Source organism: Helicoverpa zea, chromosome 31, assembly GCF_022581195.2.
Source record: "Helicoverpa zea isolate HzStark_Cry1AcR chromosome 31, ilHelZeax1.1, whole genome shotgun sequence".
Classification (NCBI taxonomy): Eukaryota; Metazoa; Arthropoda; class Insecta; order Lepidoptera; family Noctuidae; genus Helicoverpa; species Helicoverpa zea.
The window spans coordinates 8,037,946-8,056,851 of record NC_061482.1 but is presented as its reverse complement, the minus strand read 5'-3'; the positions used below and the strand labels follow the sequence as shown (position 1 = coordinate 8,056,851).

The window sequence follows — 18,906 nt, the reverse complement described above, 5'->3', positions numbered from 1 at the left end:
TGTAAAGCACTCAGATGCATTCGGTTACAGTGGAAGCAGATTCCATCATAATTGGGAAAAGACAGATGATAACTTTTTGGTAAATTTTTAATGATATTGCCGTCGTCGTCCCATCCACATTAAGGTAAATAGTGACGATAGACCACCTAAACCTCCTGCAGGTTGTTCTACATTTCCTATGACACCTAAACCAAATACTGATTAAGGCATTATCCTATTTTGGAAGTCTGAAAACTCGTTTACTTATCGTGTTTTTATAAATCAAGCTTCAAAGCCACGCACTTTACACGCACAAATTATTTAACGCTTAAATAAGGATAGCCCCTATTTGGTAGTATTAAATTATAGATAGCGGTATCGAAATTGGACATTATTTTCTCCACTTTTGAAGGACCATGTATAGATATCGTATATAAGTAGACATATACCTGTTCTGGGTCACCCAGCATTTTATATTAGAACTAGGACTTTTATGACTTACCTAATTACTTTTATCAAAACACATTTGCAAAACGCATTTGCAGAAGACAATGTGTACGTCTCTAAAATGAATTTGCCACCTGGATACAACTGTTACATACGCGAAGTAATAGAAGATCAGATACTTCCTTCACATCATTTAAGATTAAAACATTACAATGATTCGGAAAACTGCATGTAGGCAGATAAGTACTAAGAAAAAACGTTTAGCATGTACCTAGTAAGTTGGCTACGAACTGCAAAGTGAAGCCATCAAGCGAAAGTGAGAATAACAGGATTGCCACAAAATGGAAACACGGCATTAATGGACTTGGGACAAGTAATTACATTCCAAATGAGCTTGTTTTCAAGCCATTTCGCTCCACGTTTGTCGGTAGGTAGGTATTGTCTAGGAAAACTGTGCCCTCTGAATAACAATTAACCTGGAGTTGTATCTCCACGTAACATTTATGCAAATATTAATTATAAAACATTGAAAATAAAACCCAAAAAACTGACACCTATCCTATCGATATATATAGATTCATGAATATTAAAAAAACTTCCGTTCCGATTTCCGTTAGACCCGGATAGTATCCGAGCAGTCATAGCCGCCGTTCTCGTTTAAGGCGGCAAATACTTAGAATCTGCGATTTTGTTTGCCAAAAGATGTAATGAATCAAGAATGCAAATTTTAGGGAAAATTATCACAGTTTAAGGCAATGGTTCGAGTTCAGCCTGCAGAGGTGCCGAAGACATTGTCTCACTTTTGAGATTTGTTTTATTGTTCTCAATTCAAGAGAAACCCCTGAAATAGTTTATATTATCATTAAATTTAATAGGCGTTTGCACTATTTTTATAAGTAGGTCACGTAACACATAATTCAAGTAAGTACTCACAACCCAGTAAACGTTAACCTAAATCTTCCTAATTCTTCCACTCGCGCCGTCATATTAACACACCGGCACTAACTGAAAAACGGTAACATCCCTAACAGCTCGTTCAAACATACTACCGTTATCACCCACTTTATTTATAGATGATTGACATCTCTCTTCGCATTTCGTTACCATTTCTATTGAGATTAGGACCAGTGACGCGGATACCCTAACTCAGTGCTTACAAATGACAGAGACATTCGTTTAGCCAGTTAGTTTACTTGCAGAGCTCGCTGAGAGCATCAGAATTTGTAAGAATGGGATCGACGCAATGGTGGATAGTTTTAACGTTGGTGGTAGTTGCAGCAGCCACAAGCATCAACAGATTCGACCAGGACGAGTTTGAACCGGATGACGAGTTCGATGGCTTCGATGAATACGACCAGCTTGAAAGCAATAACCTGACTGAAACTGGTGGGAGAAAAGGAAAAATATGTAAGTTATTGCACTAACTTTTTAACAGCAGACCTAGTCCTAGGTTAACAATTCACAATGCTCTGCGCACAGCGATATGTTTTACCAACCTTCTTGACAATTCTAAAGCCGATGCAAAAAAATCTCTTTCGCATTAAATAAAAAAAAATTAAAGCTTCGCGATCGCTTTTGGCCTTAATATTGAAAATTATATTAAAAGTCTTGCATTATCTACCTGTGTCATTCGTTATAGGTACCCATAAATTCTTCAGCCTTTTAGGCTAGAAGGTCTTAGTAAATTGGACCCTGTTCACGATGTCACACCTATCTTTTTTAATTATGTTTGTGTCTTCTTTTTGTAGGAGTATTTAAAACTTACACTAAACGTTTTTTTTTAGTGTAAGTTTTTATACACTTCTCTTATGTAGTCGGGTACTCCCCTATGTACTCTCTTATCTATCGGGTCGCTTGTTATTTTTAGTCGGTGAGACTGTCGATCGCGAGTGCTATCGTAGCTACCACTATTTTTTAATTATAACTATATTACCTTTGCAGTGTTCCCGTTTGTCAGCATCGTGCGGTTCGCGAACACGGAGTGCTCGACTACCAACTCCATGAACGGCACGTGTCTGGCGCGCAGGGAATGCAACAATCTTAACGGTACCATCACGGGCACATGCGCTACACGCCGAGGACGCTGCTGCGTCGGTGAGTACAACCAACCTTTTGATCACTAGATAATAGTAGAAATAAATGACAACCAATAGCTTTTAGCAGCTATATTTTTATTCGGCTCACCTATCTCGTTGACTGCTTCAGAAGGATTAGATACTAGTATTTTTAAGAGTTACTATACCATAGACACTGAGTTTATGATAATCTTTTACACAATATAACATTTGTATTCCAGTGTCTCGGACATGCGGTACCACGACAAACGTGAACAACACTTACTTCACAAGCCCGGGCTACCCCGCAGCGTACGCCGGCGGCCCTGCCTGCTCCATGATCGTGAACCGGTGTAATGCTAATATATGCCAGGTCAGTCCTTCCTATTCCTTTGTAGCTCTTCACCTGTTAAAGTCCTAGTGATTACACAACCTACTTATCAATGTTTCAGCAGTCAAACTACTGCCCAAAAGCTGTTATTATTATTATTTCAATTTTCCACGAATCATGGAGACCGTGTTGTTACTTTTGTCAACAGCTGCGCATAGACTTCATGGACCTGGTCTTAGCACAACCTGACGGCGACGGAAACTGCGTGACGGACTCCATATCCATAACGGGTGGGAACACCATCGTGCCTCTGCTCTGCGGAGACCTGACGGGCCAGACTATCTTTGTGGATTTCAACGGGAACACCGCAATTACAATCATAGTCACTGCTACTTTGGCAACAACCTTCTCAAGAAGATGGAACATAAAATTGGTGCAGCTTGGATGTGATTGTCCAGGAATAGGTAACGAATTTTTATCATGCCTTCAACTTCAGATTATTTATTAACAATATTTAAGTTGCACTATGTGGGTGCACTGCTGGGAATTTTGGCCACCTTCAAGAATCCATCTGAAAATATGCATAACGTGCCATAATCTGATATAAAGAGTAACATTTTTTTTCCAGCACCAAACGGCTGCCTGCAGTACTACACGGGTGTGACTGGGACGATCAACAGCTTCAACTACGGGACAGCAGCCAACACGGTGCTCAGTGCCTCGCTGGTGACGGGCACGCGGCAGATCGTCAACTTGAACTACGGCATTTGCATTAGAATGGAAGCAGGATACTGTGCTATACAGTATGCACAGGTAATCTATCACACTATTGTATTTGAGCTTGTTTTCATATTTTATTAATTCTTATAATTTCATCCTCATGCCTATAATTTGACGACCTCGATGGCGCAATGGTCACCATGCCGGACTGCCGAACCTGAGGTCCCGGGTTCGATTCCCGGTTCGATCGACATGTGTGTGATGAGCATGTTTGTTGGCCGTGGTCTGGGTGTTACAATATGTATTTATCAATATGTATATGTGTAGCTATATGTAGTTTATCAGTTGTGTTAGCACCCATAACACAAGTTAATTAATAAGTTACCATGGGGCTAACCGACCGTGTGTGAAAATGTGTCCAGACATTATTTTATTTATTATTATTTATTTATAATTTAAAATCAACGGAAATCTTATCATAGAATTCGTTTCAGAGAATACAATTATGAGATAAGTTCTGTGTTCCTGAAGATTGTTTTTAGCCTTCCAATCATACATAAAAGTCTTTGAAAGTCGCAAGTCGCTTAGGATCAGAGCCTGTCGGGGCTGGCGGAATAATTCGAAAGAGTTATAATACCGCGATCCTGGATCATGTACAGCTGCAGAACATGGATGAAAGTTTTGAGTCAGTTCGAATCTGACACTGAACCATTCTTCACCCACAGCGGAAGGGATAAATTGATAATAACACAAAACTGGCTCGCTAAAAGTAATGCAGTCACAGCAAGTATAGCAATTATATAAAATAGATAAGACAAGCAAGACTGATATTGTAACTGATAAATGACGCACGTGCGCCTTGGCTCTAACATTAGGTATGTGGCCATAAAACAAATTATACATATAAGTACTTAATCGTACTCTGATAGGAAAAGGAGGAGAATGGCTAGAAAAAATACAAAACTACTAAAGACTGAGAGCCAGTGACAATCTTCCAAAGCCATCATCAATCAGTTCGTAATACCTACCAAAAGTTCACAAACACTGTAAATACAGCCAGCATGCTCATAAAATACAGCCTTTTATCGGCCATTCAGAGAATGCGTTCCTGACACGTCGCGATTGAACTGACGACGTAATAACATTCATTGATTATTGATATAATAATGTTGTTTTAATGCTCCTCAATTGTTAAAACGGTAAACAACCAGCAAAAATATTTTTATCGTAACTGCAACGCCATTGCAAAGTTACGTCGTCAGTTCAATCGCGACGTGTCAGGAACGCATTCTCTGAATGGCCGAACTATAATATATGACCCTCCAAGTTAGAAACCGAGCAGTGACAAACGACAAAAAAAATATAATAATTTTGACTTATTGTTACTATTGGGCGAAATCGCAGGTATCGTATAAGGTGAAGAACCGATTTGCAGTCAATTCTGGTTACATTTCACCTATTTGTTCCAGGTGGCCAATGACGCGTTCTCATTCACGGTGACGGGCGATGTGGAGGGCGCAGACAACACGGTCCTGGGCACAGCTCTTGGAGCCGTCAACAACGGCAACTGTCTCACTGACTTCGTGGTCATCCCCAACCCTACTGTGGCAGCCACTGGCGTGGCCGTCGGCACTGATCGCTTTTGCGGCATCGGTTTCGTTACCGTTCAAAGTAAGATTTTAAGACCTACTTATAGCCCAAGAGCCAGCGACTGCCAGACCTTCGTTACTTTATAAAGGCTGAAAAGCAATCCTCAGTTAAACTTTGTAGTAGTCTTTCGTTCATACCTACTGTATGGTATATGCACATACAAAGCTTCAACCTTTATAAAATAACGAAGGTCTAGCAGTCGCTGGCTCTCGATCTATTATATACTCGTACTTCTCCATGAAAATTCGATGATCCCTATTATAACTTTTAAAATTATCAGTTAGATATGTTTACACTTTACTACAAAACTCCTTAACTTTCCTTGCATGAGGATTTCGCACTGAAAATTCCAACAGACAATGTACAGACAATCTTGAAATATCGCTGAAACATTCAGAATACGCGGACGAACAGGTATGACGTGTTAACTAGGCATTGAATGTGGTTAAGACAATGATGTTTTTGAAAGCAATATTAAGAACAGCTCATTCTTCTCGAATTATCAGAACTAGTAAATCAAGAAATTGTGGAGAAAAATCCTCTTTTGTCCTGTGTAATTCAAGTTTTTTTTCTCTAAAGTTAAATAGCTTAAACTTTGATAGGTATTTTTGGGGCATGCATTAAGTTTTGCAAAAAATAATAGCACAAAACAATAAAATTAAGAAGTTATTCTAAAGGTGATGTATTGTTACAGGCGGCGCGAAGCCTTTCGTGCTGTACGTGGTGACAAACGCGAACGAAGGAGCGACGGCCGCGACTCCCCCAGACATCGCCAACAGAGGCTTCTCTTTAACATACACTCAGATCGCCTGCTGAATCTCACCGACCATTTCATCCTGCTATCTTATTATTAAAAAAAAATACAACAAGAAATATTTATGACATACTAGCTGATCCCGCAAACTTCGCATCGTTTAAACCTTCCCTGGACATCTACAAACATCGATATATATGTACTACGTACTAGATAGAACGTTCCGAACAAAAAGCTTACCACACTGAAATGCACTGCAGACTATGCATTGCCCAAAATGGCAAATCAGAGCGATTTTGACACCTGCGTCAGATGGATGTCTATGAAACGACAATTATAAAGTAGAAAATACATATCAAGGTATAAACTTACACATATAAACTATTCGAGAGTCAAGTTAGTAAAATTACACGCTGTTCATGCTATTACAACGCTTGTATATCATACTTTTCATTTATAATTCAATTTCACAAATATGTATTAATTTGTTCCCGCCCGCCATCTTAAATTATGGATTAAGAAAATCGTGCAGAAACAGATGTGCCATAAAACTGGGAGTAGGTAAAATATCAACGAAAACAGACTTCACTTTGTCATGGTATGTTCTTACTTTCAAGAAAAAATAATTAAATTCGCGAAAATTTGTGATAGGTCTATGTGATACGATCTTAAGAAAAAAAACATCGTAATTAATATTAAAAAACCCTATAAATAAGTTCCTGGTTTTAATATATTACATGATTTTGCATTCACTTAGATATAAATAAACTTTTTAATATATTACATGATTTTGAATTCACTTAGATATAAACTTTTTGAATAATGAAAAATGTAGGCAAAATACGAGCGAAAATATTATGTCACTTCTGCAATTAACATCAATGAGGATGACTACATGTCACAATACGTCAACAAGATGTCAACAGACGACATAAGCGGGTAAAGTATTTGTATGGATGTTCTTGTCTATCGCTAGAATAATGTCAATGTCTACAAATATTTTAAAACCAAACTAAGCCAAATCGATCCAGCCATACTCGAGTTTTAGTCGGACTAACGAACTGCAATAAATTTTTATATATAAGAAGAAGATATATTACTGTCGAGACCTTTGTGATCATGTGGAAATTAATCGATGTGGTCATGAGATTCAAATAATATCGATGTAAATACCTATATGATAAGCTTGTTATGTTTTTATAAAGACTTTATTTTTAGAAATTAGTTTATTTATAAAAGGGTTGGGTTTATGTAAAAGGCTGTTTAGGTTTGAAAGGAAGACATTAAAATGATTACTGCAATATGTATTATTATTGAAAATATGCAATATCACATCACAACCAAGATATCGAATTGAAGCTCGAAAGTTATTGTTTTCTTTTCGAAATAACTAGTTATAATAGTGTTATCGTACTACGATCATAGATATAAAATTAGTTACAATACAAATGAACAATAAGAAACCCCTTTTTTTCATTTCGGTACACCAAAATCCCCATTAATAAAGTTTATTCTTGAAATGGATCATTCCGCGTTTAGCTAAACTAAAAATGAAAATAGTGTGTAGTGGTACATCGCTATATATGGGTGAGATCCGATATAAATAAACCGCTTCCCTCATGCCGATAGAGGTCAATTAACATTCTATACCTGTAGGACTATGTCGGAACCCTCTCGTACCGCATAGGGATGCCGGAGACGAGAAAACGGAACGCATTTAAATTTTTAATATCTTTCTCGTGGCACGTAGGGAATTTCATTGAAGACCTAATAATGTGATCGATGAATTGATAATAATGATTTAATGATAAGTAACGAATATTCAAAAAAATATATAATAATGTTGTAAGTTAAACCTTTGTTCGAAATGTGAAAGGCTGAGTTAAAATAAAAAATGTAACAAATAAATAGTCATGTATTTAATAACAACTTTAACTAAATAATAAATCACATGTTAACATATTGCTCTGTACTCTTCTAAAAGGCTTATTTAAAACAGATAAAACTAACTGTCTACGTCACGTGTAATGGTGCTGATAGCTAATTAGGCTTTATTTGCGACTTATTCCTTTACCTTCTCATAACATACTCATCAAAACAAATATCAATTTATAATAAAATCAATAAATAAACAGGATATGTAAACATACAATTTTAATGACATGCAATAAAGATATCGAGAGCGAATTTTTGTGACAGGCAGTCATTAAATTAATTCATTCGCCTGTCTGTGAATCGAAGTATGTAAATACTCATTCAATTTCATAACGTAAATAAAGGAACACTCTTAATGTCAAGTTGATGTTTTGCGTGGAGTTATGCAAGCACACGGGTGCTCGCGATATGAATGTATGCGAGTGTACTATAGCACTTTATATCGGTTCGGAATCGTCGCGGAACGGGCAAGGTCATGGAGGACTTTGTTTATTTATAACAATGAGGAAAACGCTGAAGCGGTGACCTACTTACTAGATAAATTAATGTTTTATACTCATGTTTACACTAGTATGGCGTTTAACTTCTTGGTTAATAAATTCATATCTATAAGTTATTCAGCTAAGTATTTGGGCATAAAAAAAGCAATAGCATAAACAATAATAAATAATCGCTGATATACAAAAATAATGGTGAATTTTACATTAATTTATTTCGTTATAAAAGGGGTTGAGTTGAGTTATTGCAAACCTCGTTAAACACGTCCTGACAGAGCGAGCAGTCTTGGCATATCATTAAAACTAAATAAAAGATGCATTACAAGTATTAGGAACTAAATCATTGCCACTAGGTATCTAAATACGAATCGTTGAAAACTACGTATTTGTTATCAATCATCGCGAACATTATGTATATGTTACGTAATATAATGCGTGTCTGCAAAATATCTAGTAATCCTAGTCAATGTCATGAGAATTACGGATCGCACAAAATTTATCGGCACACACATCATAAACAAGTCTTTAAATTAATTAAACATTTATAACATTCGCAAATATCAACGAAACCGATAAGCATTATGTGGCTAAAAGATAAATCTAATTTCTACGGTTTTAATGTGTCATAAAATCTTAGAAATTGAACTTCTTGATAATGCGTGTTCCCGTACCATACACGGTAATCAGGCGCTAGAACTTCTACGTATAAAATACATGAATAAAACTGGGTCCTTTATCACCCTGCCCTCATCGCGGGAAGCTCCAATAATCTCAAATAACATTACTAACTACACATAGAGTCTAATATTGCTGGGCTAAGTCTGACAGTTCGAAATGCAAAGAGGTTTGTTTCCAACGAAAAATACGACGAAGTTACGTATCAACACCAAGACACGAATGAATTGTCAATGTTCAAGCATGCGCGACGCGGGCGATCGGTTTACCCTTTCTCCTTTGTATAGCGTTCTTAGTGTCGTAGTACCATTTTCCGATGGGCGTGTTTGTCTTTAGGTCCTGGAAGGCTGAGCAGCCTTCGATGCTGCTAAGAACTCCGTAGACCGAAACATCGGCAAGGTTGGGCTGGTCGCCGCCTAGGAACGGAGTACCCTTCCTCTGGACAGCGGCCATCCACTCGTTGGCAGCATCGTAGAGGGACTCGCGAGGGTCGTCTTTGATCTTGTGCCTGTAAGTCGGTTTAGTTGGAATTTAGGCACGCTATTCTACCTATCTGTTATTTTGTATCTTAGATATAGGATTTTGACTTGTAGGGTTAATGTCAACATTACAACAACAAGCGAATAAGTAGAGTATTGGGAACGAACATAAGCGTATGTCACAAGAGAAGCCGGTATTTGTCATCATATTGATTGGGGTCACGGGTGTCGACAACACAACAATGCACGTACGAGCCGCTCGAGAAGATAATCCGCTTTATAAAATCTGAACGTATAATCCGCAGGTTTCACAGCGCTCAGCGTGTGCGGGAAGTAGATCACCTGGGACCGCTGGCGGAAGCTATTTCATTATATATATTGTGTTATTGTGTTATGCACTTGTATAGCGAGAGGTTTGTGACTCTTTGTTACCTGGTCTTCAGCCTTTTGGATATCATGAACATGGCGGCGGCGCCGATGTAGACCATGAGGGCGCACTCCCAGGCCGGGAACAGCTGTCTCCAGCCGCCGGCCTGCTCGAACCACTGGAAGGTCTCGATCGCCTCGCCCGCCGTGCGGTACACATTCGGAGACAATGTATTCACTAGCACACGGTCCGCCCACTGACGCCACTGACGCTCTTCACTGGAAGAACACGTTATTTTGAAACAACTAGCCTGCACATTGAATGTTCACTCTTTTGATGCTGCATAACGATTAATGTTTACTCTGCGAGTGCGATTAAAGGGGCTCCTCACATTTATCAACGCGGAATCAGTGAACACCTTTCAAAAAAACCTTTATATCTATGTAATAGGGGTGTTACTAATACAATTCGCGTCGGCTCTGCTCGGACGACGCGTCGCAACGCCGGCCGACTGCAAAACGAGCCGTTTGTACAGCTGATCTGCGATAAGTCGAGTAGTGTGAGATTCCGCGTCGATAAATGTGGGGAGACACCAACTGTGCACCCCGGTGGATTACGACCCCTTTCACGCTTGCGAGGAGCCCCTCGGTCGTACGGGTTATTATCCTATGTCAGCTTGCTCAAGTTAATCGAACCTTCATTACACGGCTGTCCTAATTTATACCAGAATAACTATACTTAATAACATTTTTTAAGAGTACTTACGTTTCGCGAGTCTTCTCTCTTTCATCTACGTTAGCCTGGTGCATAATGAAGTATTTGTTGGCGATGTCGGTGGTATCTTTCCCTGAATCATTGACGAACTTCGTGACCGGGTAGAATTTAATGATCTCCCGTAATTCGGTCGACTTGTCTTTTAAGTACGTTTCAAGGACGGATATAATGGCTGTGCTGTCCAATAGTTGCTGGAAAAGGAAACATGCATTTAATCTAAGTTGATAAACATGAAGAAAATAAAATACAAAGGACAATGCTATTCTTTGTATGGAAGTTGGGCTCAAGAGTTGCCCACAGTAACTGCATAGTGTATTATATTCCATAGGCTTATAATAGGTCCCAGACCGAAATATTTCGAAATCTATCCCAGGAGTCCTGAGAAAAACTGGTTTGACTCTTATTCAATATTACGAAAAATGTGCTTACGAACTCTTAACTATTCCACTTTTATTACCTTAATTGAAATTCATTATAATATTAATCTAATATTGAAATGAAATAAAAAATAAATAAATAATCAACAAATACGAGGTATTGAACGAGATTTTTTTTTTACCTACTTAAAAAAATGGAGGAGTTTCTCAGTTCGTTTGTATTCTTTTGACGTAAGTACGTGCATAACTCCGTCGTTTACCAACCGATTTAAACAATCATTTTATTGTTTGAAAGGATTTACTTTCCAAATGGTTCCTTTGTTATTCGGTCCAGGGTCTGGTGATAGAAACCTTAAAACAATAGGGAACTCTCGGAAATTGTAAGCACATATCGAATAAAAACTTGTCATTCGGGTATATGTCTCCGACACCACAAAACAGTGGAGGTTAAGACCTGACCTGACGATGGAGACGACAGTGAGACGAGGGAACTCCTCAACGGTAACTATTTACTACCTCGTGTTCGAGCTTATTTTATTCGTCTTGATAAGATTTTTCCATTGCCATTACGGATATTAATTGCATGACGCTATACGAACTTAGGACTGACTGTGGTAGATAGAGACTGAAAAGCAAGAGAAACAACAATTACCTTTAAACGTCTATTTCTGTTTTTTTTTTTTTTATCCTGTTAACAGTGAAACCACTAACTATCTGAATGTTATTTCAAGAAAAGAGGTTGTTAGGTTTGTGGCTGCTTAAAATGGCTTGCTAACAATGGCTGGCTAACATTAGAACCGGTTTTTCTCGGGATCTCTGGGACCGATTTCAAAAATATTTGAATTCCGTCTTAAGAGTGAAGTTAGAAACCTATTTTAACAATTTCCACTTCTAGGCAAATGGCTTGAGCTTTATAAAGTGACTGTTCAAGTTTAACATTAGAACCGGTTTTTCTCGGGGCCTCTGGGACCGATTTCCAAAATATTTAGATTTCGTGTTAACAGTGAAGTAAAGAACCTATTCTAACCATTCCCACTTCTGGGCAAATGGCTTGGGCATTATAAAGTGACTGTTCAAGTTTAACATTAGAACCGGTTTTTCTCGGGACCTCTGGGACCGATTTCCAAAATATTTGGATTTCGTGTTAACAGTGCAGTAAAGAACCTATTTCGACCACTTTCACTACTGGGTAAATGGCTCAGGCTTTGTTTGGTGACTATCTATCGAGAACATTTGAACCGGTTTTTTTCGGGACCTCTGGGACCGATTTCAAAAATATTTGGATTTCGTGTTCAGAGTGCACTATGGAACCAGCTGGAACTACTCCCACTGCTGGGCAAACTTTGAGCCCAGACCCTGGCATTGTCCTTTGCTATTGTAATCTCGTTGTGTTCTTAGAAGCTCAACAAAAGCTCAAGTTCAACCTTTCAAAGTTTTGTTCCCCGTGGACATAATAAATAAACAATTATGTTATGCGAGCTTGGCAGTAGTTGCACGCTTCCCTCGCCCCCTATTGAGAAGCCAAACTAAGGTCAAAGAAACTTTGTTGAGAATAGCTATTGCCGCAAAATAAGGCGAGGACAAAAGCTTGGTTTAGGGTGCATCTACACGGTGCAAATAGCTTGCGTATGTTGAGGCACATGCGCAGGTTACGTACATTTAAAAAACGTGCGGTTCCAGCGACTTTTATTTATTCCAGCGACTTGCGCATGTCCCAAACAAAATACCCACCCGCGTGCTTTTGTCACTTGTCACTTAGAACAATTTTCATTATTAGTCTTATGAACTGGTTAGAATGATGGGTACCTGGTATCCGCCATCGACCTTAGCGAGCACTATAGGCACTTTCTTATATCCTGACCACTTGATGGCTTGTCGCAGCACCGCGTCCACCTCGACGATCTCGTAGCTGATGCCGCGCGAGTCCAGGAACGCGCGAACCTTGCAGCAGAACGGACATGTCTGGTATTGGAACAGGGTGAGCTGCAGGTTACTCGTATCCGCATCGTTCACTATCTACAAACAAAGTATATCGCATCAATAAAATAGAACATATTCTCCATTATGTACATACAGATAACATTATTATGATACGTGTTTTGATGAATTACCTAATACATCCTATAATGAGTAGGAATACTAAAAAACTTTCACAGCGACGCGCATTGGCAACGACATATGCTTTGCAAACATTAAAATGTTTAAATACCTATAGAAAGTCCAACTACAGCTCTGTGGCCTAACCTTACAAACATGAATACTTATTTCATCATCACTTTGATACGAAAATGTTAAAACAAAAACCAAAAAATAATTAGCTTTTGAAATATTAAGGCTATCAGTAAAGGTTAGTAGATACGCCTTACGTAGATTGGTATTTTAGTTTAGCAAAGATATCAAAACGGTACCAAAAACGTTATTATTACTTATGAATCGCAAACATTTTCAAGTCGATCAGTCATCTTTAAAGATATTCCCCATTTTAATAAATCTTTCGCATTTTGCAATCACGCCAGCAAAATAAATATATAAATAAGTTAGATCATAGAGTTTATGTACCATCCGTTTTCTTTTTTTTATAAGCTGAGTTTCTGGGGGTTTTAAGCACAGACAATCATTACTATTGTTATTAATGGTTGAGGTGCGTTTGTTATTCAATGCTTTACTTTAAAAGGGTTAAAAAAAATTAGCTTTATATTTTTGCAGGATTAAATCACTAAATTATATAGGAACATCAGTAAAAAGTGTGATTTAAAAAATATTTTCCTGATAGTTACGAGCACAATAGGAAAGTAATTTTCCGAATCAGTACAGCCGCCTGAATTCTGACAAAGTAGCATCTACGTCTATCTGTCGCGCTTTCACGCTAAAACTACTGAACTGATTCCTAAAGCCTAAAGAAAGCACACGAGCTTCTTTTTAACCGGGTGCGGAAAGTAGTCTCTACTGTAACCGAAATCCGAGGTTTCATTCATTTGAGACCCCAGAAACTACACTAATATACATAAACCGATACAGTGAACCCCTAAATCCAATCATCGTGTATTAATATCGCGGGCAAACAGGTATAAGTAGTACCAACAGTAGCATAGCATACTTTACAAAACACATCTCATTTAGATCCGCAATTAATCAAATCCGCATCTGTCGTAACAGCGGTGTCAGTGAAGTTCGCTTTGAATTGTGTGAACTGAAACGGTCGCTTGTTTGTAATATATCCCAGACTTTACATTTGTAAGTTGCTTCCGTAACAATCACGTAAGCAACTGTCGTAAGTTACAAGAAGGTCTAAAAAAATACTATAAGCGACTTACGAGGGAGCAACGTTTATCGTAAGTTAATTACGTTAGCTACTTTCGTGAGTAATTAAAATTTGGTTTATTACGATTCACAAATTTTGCGTCGCAGTATTTTTTGGCTTCGCTGAATAGCTGAATTTACGCCTTATAACAGTTTCCTCGCTAAGTATTTATTTTATAAATATTACAATCACAAAAAGGTATGTAGGTGCCTATAGTTACATACCTAATCAAAAGATAGATCCTATTTACATTTTGTAAGGAATTTAAAAAAAGTTTATCAAAATGTATATAATAGAAGTCACACGAATACATCTCCTCAGATAATCTAATTTTCGAAACACCGCTAACTTAAATTCGGAAAGAAATTTTATAGAAGTATAAGTAAAAGTCTCGAACAAAAGTACGAGCGGAGCCTAATTACTCTCTCAATGCTAATCGATCGCCACCATGCAAGAAGAAATTGAAAAATATTGTATGAGATATAAAGACAGCTTCCTGGCATCGCGATAACACGAAGTCAACTAGGTCATATTACTAGAATTCAGCTTTACAGTTTTAAAAAAATATTTTAAAGTTACAAAAAAAAATAGGGCACAAGAAAATAAAGTCTAGGGCATAAACATCAATTTCCGGTGTCCAGCATTAATTTACAATAGTTATGACACCTGTAAGACATAACATTGCATGAAATCAATAACACGATATTGCACATGCGTATCTGTGTAAGGAGCAGTAAATCACGCAATAAAATCCTGCCGGTGCAAATAAACAATATTTTAATGTAAGTATACGTCTAAAATGAATCCTGAATACGACAGCCACCCAGAGAAGGACAAGTAACAACTCATCGGTAAGTACGAAGAAATTATCAACAAACTATTTAGTACCCAAATTACAATCTTCGACCTCCTGACCTTTTCCTGATTCTATTTATGGCGGGCGCAGCACAACTTTTTCTCCTATACTTCCTTGTCTGACGTCATCTCACAACATGTAACATTATGCCTTATCATCATCGCAGTCTTCAATAAATCGTAAATATATATATGTATAGATAATACTTGAATTGCGACATAAATAGTAATTTAAGTAAAAATACCATATCACGTACCCTAAGTTCGCGGAGTAACACACCACCTACGATATATTCAATACACTTGTTGAATGCTCACATCTACTCATGTGTTTATAATTTGCCTTGTTTCATATTCAGTCGCGTCGTCCTTGAACGTATCATGTGTTTTGCTCACAACAAAATAATGTAATTAAAACCCATAATTTTGCTTAAGATAAATCATACCACTTCACATATACAATACAGTGAAATATTTCTAGCATAAGAAATTGAATACCTCAAGCAAGTCATAACTGAACCTTCTGGCCCGAAGGTCCTTATTCTATAGAAACTTACTCAAGCACTAACGCATACCTGAAACCAGACTTTTTAGTTTTTCTGTAATGCATCTAAGACTCCTTGCTCTCTCTTACCATAACATCAGCAATCTTATTGAAGACCTTTTACCAATAAATGATAAGGTATTTCTATGCAACACATACTGCTACAGGCCCCGTGTAAAATAAACAATCAATATATGCCCCGATCAACTGTAAATGGCTAAATCTTCGGCTAAACTTGCAACCCTTATTTATATAAATGGGTTTATTGCGAAAACAAGTTGGAAATAATAACATTTAATAAGCTACACTATTCATAAGTCACCTCCAATATGTTTTATCTAGATACGGGCAGACGTTCCCCTGGGACATGGGTGACGCAGCAATAAAACTGCTATACATATTGTAACATGAGTATATTATTGTATTAACTGACAAGTCAGCTACTGGCCGTTCCGCCCAGTTTCAACGGCATTCTGAGATTAATTATTTCCACAACTAGTTAATAATTTGTCCTTTCACGCTCTATAAAAAAATCTTTTGCATACTAGCAACTTCTCAGCTAATGAATATTTGATTGCTTTATATGAACACACTATGGTGAATTCTATAGAAAACCAAGATGATGATACAAAACATGATAAATGAAGAAAAGATTGAAATTACAATCAGACACTTCATGGACGTGGTTACTTTTTAGTTTTTACGTCAGTCAAATTATAATTGTTTCACTGAGAGATATTTTAAGAGATAACAATGCTGTAGCTGTGAACTTAAGCAAATGGCTTGACACATATGCTCTGGTATATCAACACCTCCTACGTATATTATCGTAACCAACAAAATGACGATTTTGCTTTTTTTACATGAAACTACTTATTTTTATTTCCATTTATTTATTTTTAAACATATATTTTACATTTTAAATTTTTAAATATAAATGTAAAATATATGTTTAAAAATATGTTTAAAAATAAATAAATGGAAATAAAAATAAGTAGTTTTATGTAAAAAGCAAAACCGTCAATTTGTTGGTTATGATAATATACGTAGGAGGTGTTGATATCTTTAGTGGTAAATAATTATTCAATACTTTAGAAATATTTCTGGAAGGTTCTTATTATGCAAGTGTAAATGGGAAGCTTTTTGATTTCTCTCACATAAAAAATCAGGACACTTATTGCCCAAGACGTTTCATGCTGCTACATTTCAAAATGTTTTTTTATACCAAGAACTTAACTAGATGATTTTGCAAGAAATATATCTGCTTAGACAATCTATTTTCATAAATAGTAACCATAGTAGTTTAGTTTAATGCCTACTTTTCTCCACATGAGTGAATGTTCAGTGATGCTGATGATTTAGAATAATAAAAATACCTTAAAAATATTTTTTTTACTGTGAAAACTGATATATTAATAACATAAATAACTATAACACAGTGATTTATTCAGTTCTTGTTCACCATCCAATATCTATTGAAATTAATGAAAACATTGTAGGGATTTTCTAAGTGTTACTAGGGACATGAAATAGATATTGTTTTTATCAATAGCATATTAATCAATACCTCAGCTGTTCTCTAAACAATAGTATTCATTTTGAAATTAAGCTGTCATTGCTAGAGATTCTAAGTATATTCGTCATCATTCATGTTAAAATCATAATAGCATATTTGTAATTTATGCTAACTTGCAGACAATATTCAGAATTACTGTTGAGCAAAATACTTTAACATAATAGTTATACTTGTAGCCATAACCTATGTTTTCCTTCGTCACTTTTCTAGGTGTCTATGCTTGTCGAATTCGTCTTTGCAGGTTATCTATTTACTACGCACACTACTACATATATATTATTGTTTTTATTCGCAAAAGGATTCACAATAAATTGTTAACAGATGTATAAAACTGAATCACAATAATCAACGCAGAGCTGCAGTGTTATGTAAAAGCTTAGGTTTGGATGAGAGAGGGAAAAAATATTCAAAACGATGGCTTACTCTGTAATGAGATTCATACTCAGGTGCTTCCTTGAGAAATGCGTACTCCTCAGTCTCGCCTGGTACGAAAGTCTTTTTAACATTCACTTTATAGTGCGTGTAGCCCCCATATCCCGCGCCAAGAAGGACACCAATACTCGCACTCACGAGGGTTAACTTCGATGTCGATTTAGGAAGCCGGCTTTTAGTGGACAAAAAAATTTTCGACACATTTACATTCTCTCTAAGTGAAGGCAAGACCACTTTCTGTAATATTGTAAATGTCGGCCTCCACATTTTATTTCGAATTAATAAGATCACATGAAAACAAAGTACATAGGTGTGCTATAGTTACGTTACGATGCAATGTGTAAAATTATGTCGTCTCGTCTCGTCTGTCCCGTTTTGGCCTTGTGCGAATAACAGTCACGTCAAAGCCTCACTCGGTTCCACGGTTCTCATTGGATCTCTGCAACAGATGATAAATGAAAATCAAAGACAAAATTATTCGAATTGATTCTAAGTCGAGTAGAGATTTTAAAATCCCGCTTACTTCTGAATTAAGTGGATATCGAAATAAATATGTTGATAAAAATGAATTTCAGGTGAAGATGTTGCAGACTCAAACTCAGATGTGTCACACACTACAGCATTTATACATTAGTACACTATCAACAAAACATGCCTAAATCTCGAAAGAATCCGGAGCTGGCTGCGAAGAAACCAGGAAGAAAGAAAAGTGATGGAAATGTAAGCGTATTTCTCTAAATCTAAACAATTTATCTCCCACATCAATCTAAAACTTGGCCAATCTTTTAACTATTTCTAACGACCAGATTCTTGTGTCGCCTTTACCTCATTGGTCTAGTGGTCGTAAGCGCGACTGCTACGACTGAAGTCTCGGGTTCGATTCCCGGGTCGGGCCGAAACCTATTTGTGGGTAATATAAACATTTACAAAGCAGTCTGGAGTCTGGAAGGTAGTGATTGATTCACCCATCGGAGAGTACGTTAATGTTGGTCTAGGGCCTGGGGCCCGATTCTCCTAATTTTACTCAAGCGACATTCAATTCACATTCGACTGAGATCCAATCAAATCACGACTCAATTACGACACAGTACGAGACAGTAGTTCTTAAGATTAGCTCGTGCAAGCATACACAAACAAAAAAACTTTTCATATTATAATA

The 18,906-nt window shown here is 37.1% G+C and overlaps 2 protein-coding genes across 2 annotated transcripts; one reads left to right on the top strand and one right to left on the bottom strand.

Annotated features, from left to right (window-relative positions):
• Positions 1-1,510: 1,510 nt before the first annotated feature.
• LOC124645092 lies at positions 1,511-6,054 on the top strand. The gene is made up of 7 exons (XM_047184833.1): positions 1,511-1,833; positions 2,368-2,520; positions 2,723-2,853; positions 3,020-3,275; positions 3,440-3,624; positions 5,001-5,202; positions 5,876-6,054. Exons 1-7 carry the CDS (start codon positions 1,656-1,658, stop codon positions 5,995-5,997), a joined length of 1,227 nt encoding a protein of 408 aa, XP_047040789.1. The 5' UTR covers positions 1,511-1,655; the 3' UTR covers positions 5,998-6,054.
• Positions 6,055-7,839: 1,785 nt separating this feature from the next.
• Positions 7,840-18,152, bottom strand: LOC124645027 (prostaglandin E synthase 2). Its single transcript, XM_047184766.1, has 5 exons — positions 17,739-18,152; positions 12,846-13,055; positions 10,654-10,853; positions 9,954-10,166; positions 7,840-9,550 (listed from the first exon to the last, which is right to left on the bottom strand). The coding sequence occupies exons 1-5, from the start codon at positions 18,012-18,014 to the stop codon at positions 9,280-9,282; spliced, it is 1,170 nt and encodes a 389-aa protein (XP_047040722.1). The 5' UTR covers positions 18,015-18,152; the 3' UTR covers positions 7,840-9,279.
• Between the last annotated feature and the right edge of the window lie 754 nt (positions 18,153-18,906).

Bases quoted from the DNA above. Each gene is read 5' to 3' on its own strand.
- LOC124645092 (XM_047184833.1), top strand. From the start codon at position 1,656: ATGGGATCGACGCAATGGTGGATAGTTTTAACGTTGGTGGTAGTTGCA. The intron at 1,834-2,367 runs GTAAGTTATTGC...TTACCTTTGCAG, and splicing joins TGGGAGAAAAGGAAAAATAT to TGTTCCCGTTTGTCAGCATC. The intron at 2,854-3,019 runs GTCAGTCCTTCC...TTTTGTCAACAG, and splicing joins GTAATGCTAATATATGCCAG to CTGCGCATAGACTTCATGGA.
- LOC124645027 (XM_047184766.1), bottom strand. From the start codon at position 18,014: ATGTGGAGGCCGACATTTACAATATTACAGAAAGTGGTCTTGCCTTCA. The intron at 10,854-12,845 runs GTACCCATCATT...TTCCTTTTCCAG, and splicing joins AGGTCGATGGCGGATACCAG to CAACTATTGGACAGCACAGC. The intron at 10,167-10,653 runs GTAAGTACTCTT...GTGTTCTTCCAG, and splicing joins AGAGAGAAGACTCGCGAAAC to TGAAGAGCGTCAGTGGCGTC.